This window comes from Procambarus clarkii, chromosome 20 (genome assembly GCF_040958095.1).
Source record: "Procambarus clarkii isolate CNS0578487 chromosome 20, FALCON_Pclarkii_2.0, whole genome shotgun sequence".
Taxonomy (NCBI): domain Eukaryota; kingdom Metazoa; phylum Arthropoda; class Malacostraca; order Decapoda; family Cambaridae; genus Procambarus; species Procambarus clarkii.
Genome location: NC_091169.1, coordinates 23,274,940 through 23,294,595, shown reverse-complemented (window position 1 = coordinate 23,294,595; position 19,656 = coordinate 23,274,940). Strand labels below are relative to the sequence as shown.

The 19,656-nt window shown below is 41.8% G+C and overlaps 1 protein-coding gene and 1 long non-coding RNA gene across 3 annotated transcripts in view; one reads left to right on the top strand and one right to left on the bottom strand.

Annotated features, from left to right (window-relative positions):
• Positions 1 to 495: 495 nt before the first annotated feature.
• On the bottom strand, positions 496 to 7,766 carry LOC123755476 (uncharacterized). 2 transcript variants are annotated; one of them, XM_045738201.2, is made up of 6 exons: positions 7,689 to 7,766; positions 7,030 to 7,241; positions 5,113 to 5,200; positions 3,498 to 3,632; positions 2,256 to 3,302; positions 496 to 1,378 (listed from the first exon to the last, which is right to left on the bottom strand). In XM_045738201.2, the coding sequence occupies exons 2-6, from the start codon at positions 7,207 to 7,209 to the stop codon at positions 1,242 to 1,244; spliced, it is 1,587 nt and encodes a 528-aa protein (XP_045594157.2). In that variant the 5' UTR covers positions 7,210 to 7,241; positions 7,689 to 7,766; the 3' UTR covers positions 496 to 1,241. The 2 variants fall into 2 exon arrangements, with proteins under 2 accessions (XP_045594157.2, XP_069183796.1); XM_069327695.1 differs by having other exon boundaries at positions 7,683 to 7,706.
• Positions 3,645 to 19,656, top strand: part of LOC138366610 (uncharacterized) — a 33,223-nt gene continuing 17,211 nt past the window's right edge. Inside the window, exon 1 of the long non-coding RNA XR_011229187.1 lies at positions 3,645 to 4,470. This is a non-coding gene — a long non-coding RNA (uncharacterized lncRNA). The remainder of the gene's footprint in view (positions 4,471 to 19,656) is intronic.

Genomic DNA, 19,656 nt, shown 5'->3' with positions numbered 1-19,656 from the left:
TAAATTTCCATAGTAAGTAGAGTTTTGGTGCTATGAATTTATAGCGCCGGGAGAGGGAAAAGAAAACCGAAAAAATATATATATTAAAATATTGGCTGCGTTACTTAGCAAAAATATTTTATATTGACACTGCGTTGTTAGCACTTGTTAAACTTCATGTCAAAAAGTTATACTACCCAAGTTTTAATGATATATACGAAATAATTTATCATAATAGGTTATAGCTAGACTAGATTTAGTTATGTAAAGGATAGGTTGAGTTAGGTTATGTAATAGGTAGGTTATGCAATAGGTTAGGTTATGTAAAATCTAGATTAGGTTAGGTTATCGAAAGGGTAGATTAGGTTAGGTTATCGAATGGGTAGATTAGGTTAGGTTATCGAATGGGTAGATTAGGTTAGGTTATCGAATGGGAAGATTAGGTTAGGTTATCGAATGGGTAGATTAGGTTAGGTTATGTAATGGCAAATTAGGTTAGGTTATGTAAAGTCTAGATTAGGTTAGGCTATTTAATGGGTAGATTATATTAAAAAGAAGGTTAAAAAAAAGGTTAAAAGGCACTGTAAACACTTTCCCCTCCACATACACAAATGGACAAGTAAACAAAACACAAATGAAGCACAAACAGTTCCATTTGTCTGACCCAGTTACGCCGTGCGTCCTAGTTTTGTCTGGATGCAAATTAATACATGTTGAGAGCTCTTGATAGCAGCTAATAGACTCACATGATTTAAATTAAATGACATTGAATTTAGTTCAATATTTTTTTGAACAGAGGCGTTCAAAATAACAACTTACACATTACAGAATTATCTTGTGACCTCCTGAACCTGTACTCACTAATGTTCGATACTGTGCTCACTAGTATTCGAACTTTGCTCACTAGTATATGAACCTGTACTCACTAGTGTTCGAACTTGCACTCACTAGTGTTCGAACCTGTGCTCAATAGTATCTGAACCTATAAACACTAGTGTTCGAACCAGTGTTCACTAGAATTTGAACCTATACTCGCTAGTGTTCGAACCTACACTCGCTAGTGTTCGAACCTACACTCACTAATGTTTGAATCTCTGCTCACTAATTCTCGAACCTCTTCTCACTAATGATCGAACCTATACTCATTAGTATCTGCACTCACTAGAGTCCGCAGTAGCTAACAAGTATTAAATCTATCTCTTGAGTCAAAGCTGAGAGCAAAGAGCGGTATCTGTGGTGATGCTGCCCATAAAGTACCACTCTTATCTCGCCCAGAGAGCGAGACTCGACGAGATGATAAGCATCCATGCTGAGTACGTCTGAGCAGCAGCAGCTGAGTGACCGTCGCAGCTGTCAGGGTCCTCTGGCTCCTCTCCACTCTCTGTCTTCTCCTTCACGTCTGACCAACATAAAATGTTATCAATCAGATGCAATATTTAGAGGAGCTAAATTATCTTCATATTCACTTGTTAATTAGGTATTTTTTTTATTAAACAACATAGTATTGCTGCTTTATACTTTTGATAACTAAAGACTGTAAAGCTTACAATAAGTTTTTTGTGGGACAAACTGGTAAACATCTAAACTAGTGAGTAAAGCAACATATATATGGACAGGTCTTAATTCTGATACAATCTTTACTCAGGCTAAAGATCTAAGAAGACTAATTAACTGGATTTATTCTACATAAATAATTGTGGTGGATTAATATCTAACTGCTCTGTTAATGTGGATATTAGGTGTGTGTGAGTCTTTGTGAACATTTGCCTGTAAATGAGAATGAAGTGCAATTGCACACTAATCAATGAAAATAATAACCTACTATTTTGAAAACACGAGGAGGGGAATGGAATTATCAAGGGAAAAGAGGCAAGCCATTACGACTATATAGCACTGGGAAGGGGTCAGGATACGGATTTGGGATGGGACGGAGGAAGGGAAGGAATGGTGTCCAACCATTTGGACGATCGGGGATTGAACGCCGACCTGCAAGAAGCGAGACTGTCACTCTACCGTCCAGCTCAAGTGGTTGGACCAAAAAAGAAAAAACGAGGAAATGTAGACTGTATATTTCGATCCCAATCCAGGATCCTCTTCAGTAATCAGAGGATTTGGTTGTTAAAGAGGATCTCGGAATCGGATCAAAGTATATACATTTCCTCGTGTTTTTAAAATAGTGGAATATTATTTTCATTTGCCTGTAAGTTTACCTGTTTTTGTGTGTTTTGATTTGTGAATTAAGTGCATATAATAATATCTTACCACAACTGACTCACCTGTCATACTGGTGCATAGTCTTGTAGTAGGCTTTGGGAGTGACTGAGCTCGGAGGCCAGGTTCGTGGGCCTGACCTCTGGTGGAGCTATCAGAACAACCTGAGCGGGTCTTGATATTGCATTCTGAACCTCTTTTCTCAGCTTCTACAGTTGTGGTCCCTTGTAAACTTATGTTCGATTTCAAGGGACGGATTGCAGCGTTACCTTTTCCTGTCCTGATGCCACCAAAAGCTTTTCTCGCATCCTCGCCAGCTTGGGAAATTTTCTCTGGTGGTGATACAGCTTCATGGTGTGAGTGAGTTTCCTCAACATTGTCCACATCTTCAACCATCAAACTTAGTATTTCGTCAATGTCCTCAATCAAATTTTCATCTGGATCACTTGCGGCAGGTGTCACATCTTCAGGCGTCCTCACTGTGGTCGACGGCAGTGTGGAGACTGCTAGATGATGATGGTGATGGTGGTGATGGTGAGGTCCGGTCCCCTGAGCTTCCGCGTGGTTGGTCTGTGACTCCATTACTTCCCTGTCCAAAGATACAGTCTTGGCTCTAGTACTAGGCTGTGTGGAGACCGCTGGGTGGTGATGGTGGTGGTGGTGGTGAGGTTCTGTCTTCGGGGCTTCACCATGGTTGATATGAGGCTCCATCCCTTCGCTGCTCTCAGATCCAATCTTCGTTCTGGTCGTCGGTAGCGTAGAGACGGCTGGATGATGGTGGTGGTGGTGATGGTGGTGATGTGGTCGTATCTGCGCAACATCACTCTGGCTGGTCTGCGACTCTGTGACTCTGCTGCTCTCTACAGCCAGCAGCTGCTTGGGGTCGTTATACCAGCACTCGTCACCCTGAGGCACAGGCTGCAGGTTCGCCACATCCACACCCAGAGCCTCTAACGAAACGTGACAAGCAGCCAGTGACGCATTCGTCACCTTTGAAGTCCTGCTCAGTATGGAATAAATCTCAACCTTGACCCCTAGGAACTCGAAGCAGGAGTACACGCAGGCAAAGCTCAGGTAGTCGGTGTTGATGATGTTGTACGGGACAGGTGGAACTGTAACATGAAAAAATAAATTATTTCAGAACATGAAAGTTGTCGTCGATATACGATACATCAACAGCATTAAGAACCGCTGTTGTTGCCACAACCTGGAGGATTGCTGGCGTGTATTTTGACCAACGTGGAGCCCATATTTTCTTCTACCTTTCTCATAACTTGCATTCTATTCCCTTCCTTCTCCGGTCTTACCATTGGGAGAGCGAATCTGGAGGTAAGGATGCGGTTGGTCTGGGTTCGCTGGCTGTACTTGAGAGATGCTGGTGATCTGGTCAATCTGGTCTCCGAAGTCGTCCCAGCCCTCCGAGATCACGTTAAATTGCCTCCCTGAAGGTTAAGGTTGGTAATCGTAACCACGTTTTGGTTGGGATTAGGAACAGTATAATGAAATATTTACGTCAACTGGGGTGCTTAGTTGAGCCTGTTAAACTCATGTGTTCAAGCAGGCACCTTGATAAAGTTACCAAACTAATACACAACAAGGGAGGGTTACTTAAAGTACCTATATAAGTGTGGACAGTCTTTAAGTATGCCAAGCAGAATCTAAGGCAATAGCATAGTAACAAAATATCGTCTGAACAATGTATGACGAGGAATATCTTAATATCTTTAGGTAATATCGCCAGATAAACAGTAATACTTCTTTGGATATAAAGTCACAATGACCCATCATTAGCTAGAATAATATTATAGAAACTAATAAAACATCAATTTACCAAGAGTTCGGACCAGGAATATCTTGATATTCTTACCAGATAGCGCCTGTGGTTAAAGTTGTCACTGTAAATTCTCACACACTCATGGATGTGCTCCCGATTTTCCATGGTATTCAGTATTTACATATAAAAATCATAGCAAGTGAATGCTACCCGAAGCAATAAATACTAGTAGACTAAATATATGGTCTATAATATTTGACAGAAGCTTAATATGTGACAAATTACCAGATTACGTTAATTCGAACGATAGTTTTCGGGTCGGTGGCGAGCGTGTTCTTTTGTTTACATCTTCGAAGGAGGTCGCCAGTCAGCTGACGGCTGCTGAAGGAGAGGTTAATCCATTGTTTATTTACGTTTGTGCTGTAAGCCGTCATCTCCCGCGTGCACCGTGCCGTGGTAGATTACACCAGCAGCATCACAAGAGTCCATCACTCACCAGATAGTGTGTAAGTAACATTTGAATCAAAATTTAGGCTAGGCTTCCCATATATTCGTATCTTCCAGGACATGTCCTGGATTCAGGTGTTAATATTTGCGTCCGGGAAGAATTTAAAACAAATTCTTATATATATATATATATATATATATATATATATATATATATATATATATATATATATATATATAAATAATGATGCAAGAGGGCCAAAGTAGGCAGGGGGGACACGGAGGGCGGTGGTGACTGTTAGCTTGTTAGCTGAGGGTTCCTGGATTGTCATATCTGACTGTTTTAACCCTAATGAAGGCGAGTACATTAGGGATGTGTACTCTCCAAGTACACTTGTTTTATTGTGTACTCTCAAAGTACACAAGTACCCTTGTTTACTTGGAGTGACTGGGAATAAAATCACTCGCTCGTATGCCTTAGGCTACCACATTTCAACATTTCATTAATTTGATAATTTCTTTCCCGAGGTCTTTATTATACTTTATCAAGAGATACCATATATTATACACCGTCTACAACAGCGGTAATATATCATATTTGTTGAATTATGCGATCTGCTTAATATATCTTACTGTTATAAGACGATATGTCTTAGTATCCCAGTTATAAACGGTCCAGACGGTAGGCTAGCTACACTTACCATCCCAACTATACACGGACCGGCTACACTGCGTCACCTCGACGTAAGAGTTGGGGACGTCTGCCACCTGGTACCAGACGCCGGTGAACTGTCAACAAATGTTCATATTAACACGTGGGAACAGATAGCATATTTGGCACACTATGGGGAGAGAGGTATGATAATCTCTGGTGTGATGGTGGGGAGAGGTATGATAATCTCTGGTGTGATGGTGGGGAGAGGTATGACAATCTCTGGTGTGATGGTGGGGAGGTATGATAATCTCTGGTGTGATGGTGGGGAGAGGTATGATAATCTCTGGTGTGATGGTGGGGAGAGGTATGATAATCTCTGGTGTGATGGTGGGGAGAGGTATGATAATCTCTGGTGTGATGGTGGGGAGAGGTATGATAATCTCTGGTGTGATGGTGGGGAGAGGTATGATAATCTCTGGTGTGAGGGTGGGGGGGGGGGCAACTAAAAACTAATAAATCAATTCTTGCTAATGTCTTTATGGCTCATTTGGGCACTCAATTTCCACCTGTATCCCCCCTAGTGCGTGTGGCCCATGTGTTAAATAAACTGTCTTTGTCTACCCTATCAATTCCCTTGAGAATCTTGTATGTGGTGATCATGTTCCTCTTAACTTTCCTGTCTTCCAATGACGTAAGGTTTAATTCTCGTAGTCTCTCCTCATAGTTGTGTGTGTCTCAAGAGGTTCTTATATGTTGGCCATAACTCTTATGGCGTGATAACCTCCTTCTTGAGTGTATTGTTTTGAAGTGCTCATGATTGTCTATCGCGTGTACTGATAAATAAATCATTAAGTGCTTTAGACGTCGCAGGTGCTAGTGCCGGTTTCTTCTTTAATGTAACTCAATGTTTTTTATCTTTTTTAATGTTCAAGAATGAACTTTTTAATGTTTATAATTAAATCTTTTTTTTTAATGTTGAAGCCTCGTCAAAGTTATTATCTGTATAGCCACGACCCTTTCTTCTGTGACCTTTCTAACCTGGGTCATTGAACTATATGCATGGTTCCTTTCCTGACCTTTCTATTCAGGGCCTTGTTGTACAAGGCACTTTCCTTCCCTGACCTTTCTGATCAGAATCATGTTGGACGTATTATCACTAGGCTGCTGGCTTGCAGCCTAGTGACTAGTAAACATCATCGAAGTACGTATGTTAGGGAAAGTAATCCCAAGAAAATTAGGTTTAACAAAATTGTGTAAATTTACAAAAGTTGTGTAAGGAGAAAGTGCTGTTATAGTACCAGATTTTTGTGTGGATTACTAATAGGGATTAAGGAGTTATATGGGGAGAGAAGAGAGAGCAGGTCTGAACATAGGGTGTTCTTGGGGCGTTACGAAGCTCCACTGGTAAGTTACCTCACACTGGATTATGACGCAGAGGAGAATTATGACGTTTTAAAACTTTTTAACTGAAACTCAGGGACGTAGGTTTCATCATCATGACAAAAAAGCATTATTGTTTCATTATTTTCAATATTAAACCCATATTAAATGAGTAATAATGACCCAAATTAATAACCATGGGATTTAAGAATATATAAAGAGAAAAAATCATTTACATAATATAGACGGAGGAAATTAATTTGAATGGAACACTGCCTATATGATTGTACCCAAGTAGTTGTACTGCGCGCGCACGCTAGGCTTTCCATGTGGCCATAGTGACCTCATGTTGCTGGTGACGGCTTGCAACATGTCCACCATATCTTCTGAGAGCTTAAGTCGCATTCCCACTTTGATAACACTACGGGCAGAGTCAGTAGCCCGAAACGCTGTGCTTTAGGCTTTAGGCAAAGTATATATACCAGCTCTATGTTGAAATGCAACATTCTCTTTGTAACTCATTTTGAATGTATGTACTTTTACCTGAATAAACATTATTATTGAAGTAGAGTACTGTACTTACGTTCTGGAAGTCAAGGCGTTCGATGGTCTGAGCGTCTGCACAACTGCCGTATTGGACCATGTCGGGGATGGCGAAGCCTATGATATTCCCAGCTGCTGGACCCGTCATCGTCACCAGCAGCATCACCAGCGTCGCTGGGGTCCCACGCAGGGACACAGGGGAGTCACCTCCATGAAACATGACCGAGGGTTCGAAGGATTAGCACCGAATTCCTGTGGAAAAGATTCGAGGCGTTGTGTAGAGTGTGTGATCCTCTGTCATAAGGGGTTTGGCTCAGCTCTATAGTGAGTTATATCCTTCATGAACTGACTTCTATTGTTCGCGAAGGAGGCCTAATCACGTCGGATTCTTGAACAAGAATGTCATCTTATAGAGCGGGCAAGTAAGTTCCCTTCTCAATGATCCTTTTAGATTATGACCTCAGAGCTTATTCTTGCCTGAAGGTGGTTCTCCAGTCGCTTGTGTCAGGCTCTGTCACACTTCTAAGCAGATGCTTCCTGGTAAAGTCCCAACAGAAGAGTCACTTGCATGTACACTTAAACGATTTAGTCCATAATTACATAAACACGTCCCCGGTGGTATAGTGATTATCTCCCTTAACGAGCAAGTTTCAGACTTTAACCGGAGTTTGAAAGAAATAATACCGAGATTACCAGTACCAGCCACTAGAGGACAGACGATATTATTCTGACTGACTGCACAAGTCGCTGTCACCCTCCACACACAGACACACTATCAGGTGCTCGACTAATCAAATGAGAGTTATCGGTCACGCTTATCAGATAACGTATAACCCTCGGTGGGGGGTGGGGGTGGTTGGGTGGAAGTTATACGCAAAGTCACCTTCTTGTATGTTGCTAACGTCTCCAGGCTACAGAACGCGCCCGTGTGAAACATTCATTAATGAAAGGGGAATATAGTGATGTTTGTCAGTTTTGGCGGGGCAGCTTTGATGCCCGCCCGGGCCAGAGTGGACCCCTGCGGGTCCTACATTATTCATGGGACTCCTTCATGCTCGACACGGAATGTTTGGGGCAGAAGATGAATGTGATCATTAAAGGGTTCAGTTTTCACAAGATCATCCGGGTTCTTTGGGAAGCGGTGAACGGGCCACTGTGGAGGGCGGCTTGACTGTCTGGTCCAGTGATAACCGTCTTTTTAACCGACAGTTAGAAAGGCGGGGTCCAAGAGCTAACAGCTCGATTCGGCAGGCCCAGCAGTTAACGCACACACACACACACATGTTGATGATCCTGGAAATCATCAACATGTAGTCAACAGTTAGGAAGGTAACTAATGGATGAATTCTTCTAGAAATGCCTCACTAAACACTATTAAAAAAAGTGAGGGGGCGGAGGAATATTATCAAAGTTATCCATATAAAGAAAAATTTAAACTGCGTAGAAAATGGAACAAATTTACTCCAATTTTTGGTACACTCAAATATTTCTATTCAAAATAGAAGTTATTTCTATTTCTATTCAAAACTTCCAACTAAAAGTGACTGACATGGATGTAAAGGCCAAGTTGGCTATTTTTACCTATCAGCAAAATTCACGAAATTCAGGGCAGAGAAATTAAATACAGAGATGTATTTAAACCTGTAACATATTATATATATATATATATATATATATATATATATATATATATATATATATATATATATATATATATATATATATATATATATATATATATATATATGTACGTATTTGGGTGATAAGACATAAAGAGTTTAGTGGGTTTTTATATATATTTAGCATAGTCTTGGTTACAGGAGTCTGTGTGTTGGCAGTGTAGTGAAGTGTTATGGTAGCGGAGACCAAGCCTGGAGCAGGGCAGAGCGCTGAGTGAAGCTCTGACTGTCTGTCTGAAAGTTTGAAACAAAGGTTGAGTTAGCTGTTGGCTTATTTAGCATAGCGCTTCCTTATATTACTTTTTTGACAGAGATGGAGGTGGGTGAGAGGGTAAACTTGGGGAGGTTGGCGGTAAAGAGGAAAGGAGTGAGAGAAGGAAAGAGGGTATAGGGAGGTAGACCCGGGCGCAGCCGGATACCCCACCTGTGTGCACGCATCTTATCTTGAGGTGATTTCGGGGCTTTAGTGTCCCCGCGGCTCGGTCCTCGACCAGGCCTCCACCCCCAGGAAGCAGCCCGTGACAGCTGACTAACACCCAGGTACCTATTTTACTGCTAGGTAACAGGGGCATAGGGTGAAAGAAACTCTGCCCATTGTTTCTCGCCGGCGCCCGGGATCGAACCCGGGACCACAGGATCACAAGTCCAGCGTGCTGTCCGCTCGGCCGACCGGCTCCCTGGCATGTTGATATGTCGTGCCTAATAGCCAGAACCGCGCTTCTTGGCCTAGTATGCAAGGTCCCATGTGCCTAACTGGCAGAATGATTTTCGTTATTTTCATATATATCTTTCCAAATTAGTTGCTTTGTAACAATACTCTACTTTATTAGGAACATGAATTACTGACTTAGTTATGTCAGGTTAGGTTAGGTTGGTTAGATTAGGTAGGTTAAGTTAGGTAGGTTAGGTTAGGTTAGGTAGGTTAGGTTAGGTAGGTTAGGTTAGGTTGGTTAGGTTAGGTAGGTTAGGTTAGGTTAGGTTAGGTAGGTTAGGTTAGGTTAGGTAGGTTAGGTTAGGTTGGGTCTGATAAAATTTCTATGTTAGTTTGACTCAACATAAAAATAATTGCAATCGTATTTAATAAAATGAAAATGTTAACATTTCATAACAAAATTTGTTGCAAACATTAAATATTTCACGACAATTTGGCTTGGTAGGCAATTCTGGCGATTAGGTACAATATATATATATATATATATATATATATATATATATATATATATATATATATATATATATATATATATATATATATATATATATATAATTAAAATGTGGAGAAACCCTATTTTCGTGCCCATTCGTACCTTCTACGACCCAAATATCGCTTTGTTGCCAAAGGCTTTTAAAAGGTGCAGTATTTTGTGTCGTTCTGGACAGGATAAAAATGGTAACCATATATATACCCGGCCTTCGCCCGCCCCGGGGTTTATGCCAGAGACAAGCACGGGCAAAAACCCGATGTGGACAATTTACTGTCTTGATACCTTGTGTCTGCCTCCTCCGGGACCAGTAAATATGGTGGATAAACAGATCTTCTCTTGTTTCTTCGTCTCCTGTCTTTGTGGGGGGGGGGAGGTGTCTGCAGTATCGAGTTATTAGCTCTTGGACCCCGCCTTTCTAACCAATCTGTTTTTACTCTGTTATATCTGCAACATATATTTCTAACATACACACACACACATATATGTTCCCAGGAAGCAGTCCGTAGTAGCTGGCTAAGTCCTAGGTACCTATTTACTGCTAGGTGAATAGGGGGCATCAGGGTGAAAGATACTCATTTGTTTCCGCCTCGGCCGGGAATAGAACCCGGGTCCTTAGGACTACGACCCCTGAGCTCTGTCCACTCAATCACGAGACCCCTGTGTGTGTGTGTGTGTGTGTGTGTGTGTGTGTGTGTGTGTGTGTGTGTGTGTGTGTGTGTGTGTGTGTGTGGGTGTGTGGGTGTATTTTCACCTAGTTGTATTCACCTAGATGTTCTTTCGGGGGTTGAGCTCTGCTCTTTCGGCCCGCCTCTCAACTATCAATCAATCAACTGTAACTAACTACTATTTTTTTCCACACACACACACACACACACACACACACACATACACACACACACACACACACACACACACACACACACACACACACACACACACACACACACACACACACACACACACCACACACACACACACACACCCAGGAAGCAGCTCCGTAAGAACTGTCTAACTCTCAGGTACCTATTTACTGCTAGGTAACAGGAGCATCAGGGCGAAAGAAACTGTGCCCATTTGTTTCTGCCTGGTCCAGGAATCGAACCCGGGCCACAGAATTACGAGTCCTGCGCGCTGTCCGCTCAGCCACCAGACCCCCTGTGTGTGTGTGAGAGAGAGAGAGAGAGAGAGAGAGAGAGAGAGAGAGAGAGAGAGAGAGAGAGAGAGAGAGAGAGAGAGAGAGAGAGAGAGAGAGAGAGCACATAGAGCTGTGACACAAATGAGTAGTTCTAGAGGCCAATATAACGTCCAGGTTGGTGTAAGTCTTAACAAGCCTTGAGAGTCACACAAACCTCCGTCACAATCATTACCAACAGCTTGAGGAACCATCAAATGGCTCCCTCGACGCATACTATTACGTCTAATCTTGGACGTCCGTCTCTCATGGTCCGTCTCTCATGGTCCGTCTCTCATGGTCCGTCTCTCATGGTCCGTCTCTCATGGTCCGTCTCTCATGGTCCGTCTCTCATGGTCCGTCTCTCATGGTGATCTGAAGAAGATCTCCTCAGTTTTAGTTAGTTCTCACCCTGGAAGTATGGTTTGTGTTGTTAATTACTCTGTACCACACCAGAGGTACACAGTTGTGTGAGTGTGGGTGACTGTTGGAGGGATTCGAAGCCTTTCCCCAGTGACTGTACTGGGAGTCTTAGCTTCGCCTGAGTGACTGTACTGGGAGTCTTAGCTTCGCCTGAGTGACTGTGCTGGAGGGAGTCTTAGCTTCGCCTGAGTGACTGTACTGGGAGTCTTAGCTTCGCCTGAGTGACTGTACTGGGAGTCTTAGCTTCGCCTGAGTGACTGTACTGGGAGTCGTCCTCCACTCTAATATTTTACCACTAGAGGGAACATTGCTACAGGTCTGAGGAATAATGGAAACCTTTGTCATACTTCTGATGACTCCCTCTGTGGCGCCAATGTAAATATTCCGCCACTAGAGACGCCTCTTAATTTTTCTTTGGATGTCGGTGTGTGCAAGGCGGGTTCTCTTCCATCTATCCCTGCCCTCTCGTCCCTCCCTCACCCTTCCCTCTCTCCCTCCCAACTATCCCCCTCCCCACAGATTAGACTGGTGCCAGTTAGGAAGGGGGGGGGCGGTGATGGTAGTGTAAACCCCAGTTCTTATATGTCGCTCGAGTAAACTTGAGGTAATTGGGTCGTCCGATGGATGCAAACAGTTCTCTCATTTACTTAAAAGGAATGAATATTCCTATGTAAAGAAATCCAAATTTTCTCCCAGAAAATTTAGATTTTTTTTAAATATATATGTGGCATTTGTGTTTAAATATTAATGTGGAGAATTATTTACTTTAATAGATTAAATACAGTCATATTCGATGCTCTGTGAAATGGTTTATTTTTGGAGGAATTCGTTATTGTTTGTTTGTTTATGTTTGTTTCATTGGCTCCCCCCCCCCCACTGGGATTGGTCTCCCTGCAGTTAGTGAGCCTTCAGAGGTTAGTTTGTTTAGTAAAGTGGTTCGTCATGTCGTGTTTCCCCTCAACTGATGTTTGGTGCAGTTGATATTGATGGGTTTAGTTGATTCTATTTGATCTCGACCCACAATAGTTCACTCGACCTGTTCACACAAACACCAAATGAGACACAGAAACGTTAGAGAGAGAACTTTTTTAGTGTCAGAGTAGTTAACAGGTGGAATGCATTAGGCAGTGATGTGGTGGAGGCTGACTCCATACACAGTTTTAAATGTAGATATGATAGAGCCCAGTAGGCTCAGGAATCTGTACACCAGTTGATTGACAGTTGAGAGGCGGGGCCAAAGAGCCAGAGCTCAACCCCCGCAAGCCCATCAAGGTGAGTACAATTAGGTGAGGTCACACACATACAGTGTATGTACATGTTTGTTATCATGAGTCTATGTTGAGACTCTTTCACTCTGTTGACTCTTTCACTCTGTTGACTCTTTCACTCTGTTGACAGTCTTTCACTCTATTGAGAGTCTTTCACTCTGTTGACAGTCTTTCACTCTGTTGACAGTTTTTCACTCTGTTGACAGTTTTTCACTCTGTTGAGTCTTTCACACAATCTTCCTCATGAGATATAATCTCCCTGCTACTCGATAATCTTGTTTTAATGACACTATTCTCAAATTAAGTCTTACTCATTATGCAGTCTTTCACCTAGTTAACAGTTTTCTACTTAAATTAATCTTTTCTCCTCACTGAGTTGTCAATATTGTACTCGAAAGACAGTCTTCCGCGTTGTCTTGCGATACCGTATTTAATTAACGATCTTCCCTCTTATCTGATAGTGCTGAAGTTCGTAGACAGTCTATCGCTTGCCCGTCGCCCATTCAGTTGACAGTCTTCCTCCTGTGTTGACAGTCTTTACCCCCAATTAACAGTTTTCCTCGCGGAACTGTTGGAGAGAAGTTGAGTGGATTAATTCTTGAGGTAGGTGTGACGGTGAATATGCATGTCTGGGGCAGCCAGGAGTGGTGGAGTGGTGGAGGGTCACCTGTGTTGGAGAGTGACCTGTGGTGGAGAGTAACCTGTGTTGGAGAGTAACCTGTGGTGGAGAGTAACCTGTGGTGGAGGGTCACCTGTGTTGGAGAGTGACCTGTGGTGGAGAGTCACCTGTGGTGGAGAGTAACCTGTGTTGGAGAGTAACCTGTGGTGGAGAGTAACCTGTGGTGGAGAGTAACCTGTGTTGGAGAGTAACCTGTGGTGGAGAGTAACCTGTGGTGGAGAGTCACCTGTGGTGGAGAGTGACCTGTGTTGGAGAGTGACCTGTGGTGGAGAGTGACCTGTGTTGGAGAGTGACCTGTGTTGGAGAGTGACCTGTGTTGGAGAGTCACCTGTGGTGGAGAGTGACCTGTGGTGGAGAGTCACCTGTGGTGGAGGATCACCAGAGGTCATCCTCCACCACCACCAAGGAAACAACTCCCTCATAGCATCAAACTTTAAAAAGCAAAACCAAAAAATTAAATCAAGGAAAAAGTCTTGTTTCTTCATGCTGAAGAAACTGTAGACATGATAACAACGTACAAGATATTAAGGAAAATTGACAGGCTTGACAAGCTGCCAGGTTATACGACATGATGACGAGGAAAACCCGCAAAGAACTTTTTTTATCACAAGATTCAACCGGAATATATTTAGCATATAAGATGTTAATGTAAAATAAGAGAAGATGCAGGAGAAATAAGTTAATAACATCAATAAATAAGTAATTAGGTATAATAAGTAATTACGTTCAGTAAGTAATTACGTAAAATAAGTAATTAAAATTGACTGTTCGCCAGAAAGCCAAGTTTTAGGGCTAAAAAATTACCCCTACAAGCATCTATTACCGTATTCCTACATATTACTCACGAAGAAAAAATATATATTATAAAATCGCTCCGTAAACTCATTATCTCCTGATGAGATATTTTTGCAATATTTTAGCGAGTTCTTATGAATTCTTCCTCCTAGTTGTATTATGCTAATTATCCATTAAACTTCGTTAAAAGTTTAATTGAAATTATTCAGCATGTGAATTCTCCTCAAGGCATCATTAATTTATCATAATATATATTTTTCAGTTGAAATAGCCCATGGATCGGTCTCAAACATAAACACTTTGGCCGACTAAGATAAGTGTTTATTGCTGAGGGCTTCTCAAGTGTGTCCAGTAGTGGGGATTGACTCGTTCTTGCAAGGTTACTCGCTGGTGATTGGCTGGTTCTCGCAAGATTACTCATGTTAGGATCAGGCTGAAGAAAACGAGGGTAATTATGAGACAATACATACACATACACATACACATACCGATGAATAACAACACTTGTACGCTAATGAATATATAAATGAAAAAACTGTGAATAACAACGAATAATATATTACATAAATGACAGTAAATAAAAGTATACTAGTCCACACAAGGAAAATACATTGAAAAATAAAATAAGATGATATTTTCTTTTAAGACGGTAGAGAAAATCATACAGCGTATGTTTAACTCCGGAATACAACGATAACAGGTGATAGAAACCCAAGCAGAAGAATCTTCTCCTTTCGAAATACACCATTTCATACACAAACAAATATGGTAGAAATACGTGAGCAGATGTATAACATTTGGAGAGGGAATGGTGGAAGGAATGGTTACGGTGGATCCTGTGGCCAAGAAAATATATATACAAGTTTTCAGTATTTTTTAGGATATCGCGTGGAAATGCGTCACCTTTTGTGTCTGCTTCGAAATTCGGGGTTTCTCAAGACTTTAAGATAAATAAATATTCATAAATATAAAACACACACACACACACACACACACACACACACACACACACACACACACATACACACACACACACACGTGTGTGTATGTGGCAGTTAAGAGGCGGGCCGAAAGAGCAGAGCTCAATCCCCGCTAGCACAAATAGGTGAATACACACATACACTCTGTAGACCAGTTGATTGATAGTTGCGAGGCGGGACCAAGGAGCCGCAGCTCAACCCACACTAACACAACTAGGTCAATACACACATGCTAGTTGGGTAATATATCTATTCACAAGTCTTTTTTAAGACTCCAGAATCTACATTCCTATTGAAGGCTGCTTGATACCAAGTGCTTCTGCAATGTCTAATCAATTATACCTATCGAAGTCTGGTTGCATTTCGTGCTTCTGTGGCAGGTGTAAGAAGGATATGCAACTATTACATGCTTATTGAATTTAATGATTCTTAGACTAGTACTAACTAGCGGGCGTCCTCCTCTCTCTCTACAGTAATGGGGTCTGAAATGTTTGAAATGTTTGAAACTTTACATTGTTTGGGGTCTGAAATGCATGTAGAACCGTAGCATCGTCTGCTCTGAACATGACTGCTAGCATCCTCAGATGTAGAGGGAAATGTTGAATATAAATAGGTAAACATCAAAATATATATATATTTGATATTGGAGTGATAAGTGAGATGGTTCACTCTATCGACGGTAATCGGGAAATCTGGTGGTCCATTTTTCATTGGTCTGATGGGGTGGTTGGTGAGGTGTTAACAGGCAGTTCTCTCTTGGGCTTGAATGCATATTTTCAGCTTACTCTATATTTGTATGTCCTGCAGTTAAAACTGCATTATATTCCCAATTTGATCTGTCTGAATTTGGTATCAATTGCAAAAAAATAATTTAAAATATATATTTACCAAAGGGTTAACTCACTGGGCGATTCAGTTTATGTAAGTGAAATCAGGGGTGATGGTAACGTAGAGTTTATCACATTGCAATCACTGACACTAAATTTGACACACTGTACTCCCCCTTTATATAGTCTAGGGTCTAGATTCACGAAGCAATTACGCAAACACTTACGAACCTGTACATCTTTTCTCTATCTTTGGCGACTTTGTTTACAATTATTAAACAGTTAATGAGCTCCGAATGAACAGTTAATGAGCACCAGGAGGCTGTTTATAACAATAACAACAGTTGAATGGCAAGTTTTCATGCTTGTAAACTGTTTAATAAATGTAACTAAAGCCGTCAAAGATTGAGGAAAGATGTACACGTTCCTAAGTGCTTGCGTAAGTGCTTTCGTGAATCTGGCCGTAGGGTAGCTGCACAAATGCAGATGTACCTAATGTATTAAAAAACACAGAAATCATTTTACATAAAATCTTTTCCTACTGTTAGTGAGTTATATGAGGCACCAGTCACTGAAGTGACAGCTTTAGTGAGAACATTATGAAAATCCACAAGACCCAAGCCAGCCAGCAAGTGACATAGGTGGCTCTCTGACTTACACATTAATCATAACAAAATTCATATCTTACCCCAAGAATAAAACATTCACTGATCTCACGCATTGCATTATTGACACTCCGGTCATTAGACCAATCAGACCTGTCGCCATGAAGTATCTGGAGCTATCCAATCACCTTGTTAACAATCACTTTACGTCGTTGTTGTTTAAGATTCGCTACCTGGAACAATAAGTTCCAAGCAGCACGGGCTATGGTGAGCCCGTAGTGGACTTTCACTTTACGATTACATAGTCGTGTATGACGAGCCATACAGGGGCTTTGTAACGCTATGTAACCATACAGATGAGTGTATGATCATGAATGTATGCGCAGGAGGTCACTGTGAAGAAAAGTGTCTCTAGGTATAGTTTAGGAGAGAGCAATATTAGATATTAGCAATTTTATTAAAAAATAAAAACATAATCCTTGATAAGTCTTACAAAAAACTATAATTGGAAAAATCGACGTTGACTTTGTGTATTATAATTAAATAAAAAATATGCAATCTCCCAGAATTAATAAAGGCGGATTTATTTTACTTCAATTTAGTAAAGAAGTGGTCGAGTTAAGCGAGAAGTGTTAAGTTAGGGAGAGACCGTAAACGTGTTTAAAAGGTTTCCTGACTTAAAGCTGTAAGGTCATCACTTACTGAAGGAGTAGGTGATTGTTAACCATCCCCCCTCCCCCCCCTCTCTCTCTCTCTGTCCAACCACTTGGGCTTGATAGTAGAGCGACGGTCTCGCTTCATGCAGGTCGGCGTTCAATCCCCGACCGTCCACGAGTGGTTGGGCACCATTCCTTCCCTCCGTCCTATCCCAAATCCTTATCCTGATCCCTTTCCAATTCTATATAGTCGTAATGGCTTGCCTCTTTCCTCCTGATACTTCCCTTCCCTTCTCTCTCTCTCTCACTCTCATTTCTCCAATTTAGTGCTACTTTTCCCTACTTTTCTCTGTGATGTAATCCCACATCTGGCTGACTATGTTATAGAGAGCTGAAGTCAGCAACTTGAGTGTAGCATCAAGATGTCATGATGAGTTCTGTGTCACACTCCACAACGGGCCAGGTGGCCGGGTCAACAGTTAACGGGTTTAGGCCAGTAGGTCAAGTTTTGAGGCCACGGGCCAGATTCACGAAGCAGTTACATAAGCACTTACGAACCTGTCCATCTTTTCTCAACCTTTTGACGGCTTTGTTTACAATTATTAAACAGTTAATCAGCTCCGAAGCACCAGGAGGCTGTTTATAACAATAACAACAGGTGATTGGCAAGTTTTCATGCTTGTAAACTGTTTAATAAATGTAAACAAAGCCGTCAATGATTGAGGAAAGATGTACACGTTCGTAAGTGCTTGCGTAACGGGTTCGTGAATTTGGCTCCAGATCTGTAAGGGCCTGTTTTGTCGTGTCGCAACAAAACCCAGCCTCCTCGTTATTCTTTGCGAGTAAGGTAGCCCCAGGCTATCTTAGTGGGTGAAGCTTATCTCCCAAGCTCCTAGAGAAATTGCAGAGCAAGTTAAGGGATGATAGATTCAAGATCCAGCATTCAGAACCTACGTTTTTGTTCCTGAAATTGAGAGATCGTCTGGATTGAGGCCTCATCAGGCCCTGTGGGGACCTAGGCAAGACTTCCCAAGTCAACTACCTATTTTAGAACTTTGTGAGTGCAAGTAGTATACTGTGGTACCCTTTAAATGTTAGGAATATGTCGGGGGCAGTCAGTCGTGCAGTGGTTCAATTTCCTATCAGTGACTCAAGTCATAGTAGTGGCACTTATAGGTAACCAGTACTTGTGCTACACACTTGCCTTTAAGTAGCAGTACTTAAGATGTACTTGGACTGAAATATAGTTCGTGATGTCCAATAGTGGAGGACACTCACTGAACATAACTTTCCAAATATATTGATTATGAATCTGATGTTATTATTATGTAAATATACGAGGTTGAAAGACGACTCCATTTTTGTCTACAAAGAAAATGGATGGTGGCAGCCTTTTTTCCACTTAGATCTATTTAACTAAAATTCCTTCCCCTTTCGTAAATTATCCCATTTATGCGCCTTTTCCCATCAATATGCTCCCTCTCCCTCTTTGATCCATTCCCCTATTACATCCTCGATTTATTAAAGTGCTACTTTGTGATACGTCGTAATAATGTGCCATACTTTGTCCTACTCTGTTCCTCTCTGTGTTATGTTGACCAGACCACACACTAGATGGCGAAGGGACGACGACGTGTCGGTCCGTCCTGAACCATTCTCAAGTAGATTGTGTGAATGTCGATTCACAGGCGATTCACAATCGACTTGAGAATGGTCCAGGACGGACCGAAACGTCGTCGTCCCTTCACCTTCTAGTGTGTGGTCTGGTCAACATACTTTAGCCACGTTATTGTGACTCATCGGCTCCTTTGTGTTTCTTTGTCCTGCTTTGCTCTACTTTTCCCTATTTTACCCTACTTGGCTCTACTTTATATAAGTGTGACTTTATTATTCTGTATACTTATGCTTCCTATTCTCAAGTTACTCATGAAGTATAGATTATACACGTGACAATAACCAAACACAGGAATACGTAACTCGGAAGCGTTCTGGTAGAGAATCCGGATACATTATCTAATCGAAAGTAATACCGTTGTGTGGAAGATTACCTCCTTGAGTAAGACCTTCCCACAGCAGTAGTGATATGGGATATTACCTTCCCTGAAGTAGCAACTCGGGATCCATCACCTCCGACTATCCTCACCATGGTTGGAGGTGATTATCGTCCTTCATTATCGCTAATTTCCTGCCCCCCCCCCCCTCCTAGTTCCCCCTTCCATCCCCCCTCACAACCCCCCCCTCCCATTACACACACACCCATCTGTAAAACTGATTACTTTTATTGCCCTTAATCGCCCTAATTAATCTCCGTATTCAGGTATTTCTCCCCTGAGTCTCCTTCGGTCTCCAAGACGGAAGGAGTTTTAATACTCAGAGTCA

What these genes read in the sequence shown, in the direction of transcription:
- LOC123755476 (XM_045738201.2), bottom strand. Translation starts at nt 7,209, where the DNA reads ATGTTTCATGGAGGTGACTCCCCTGTGTCCCTGCGTGGGACCCCAGCG. An exon ending in GTCCGTGTATAGTTGGGATG is followed by an intron (nt 3,633 to 5,112) that starts GTAAGTGTAGCT and finishes CTTAACCTTCAG; the next exon opens with GGAGGCAATTTAACGTGATC. An exon ending in ACTATGCACCAGTATGACAG is followed by an intron (nt 1,379 to 2,255) that starts GTGAGTCAGTTG and finishes TATGTTGGTCAG; the next exon opens with ACGTGAAGGAGAAGACAGAG.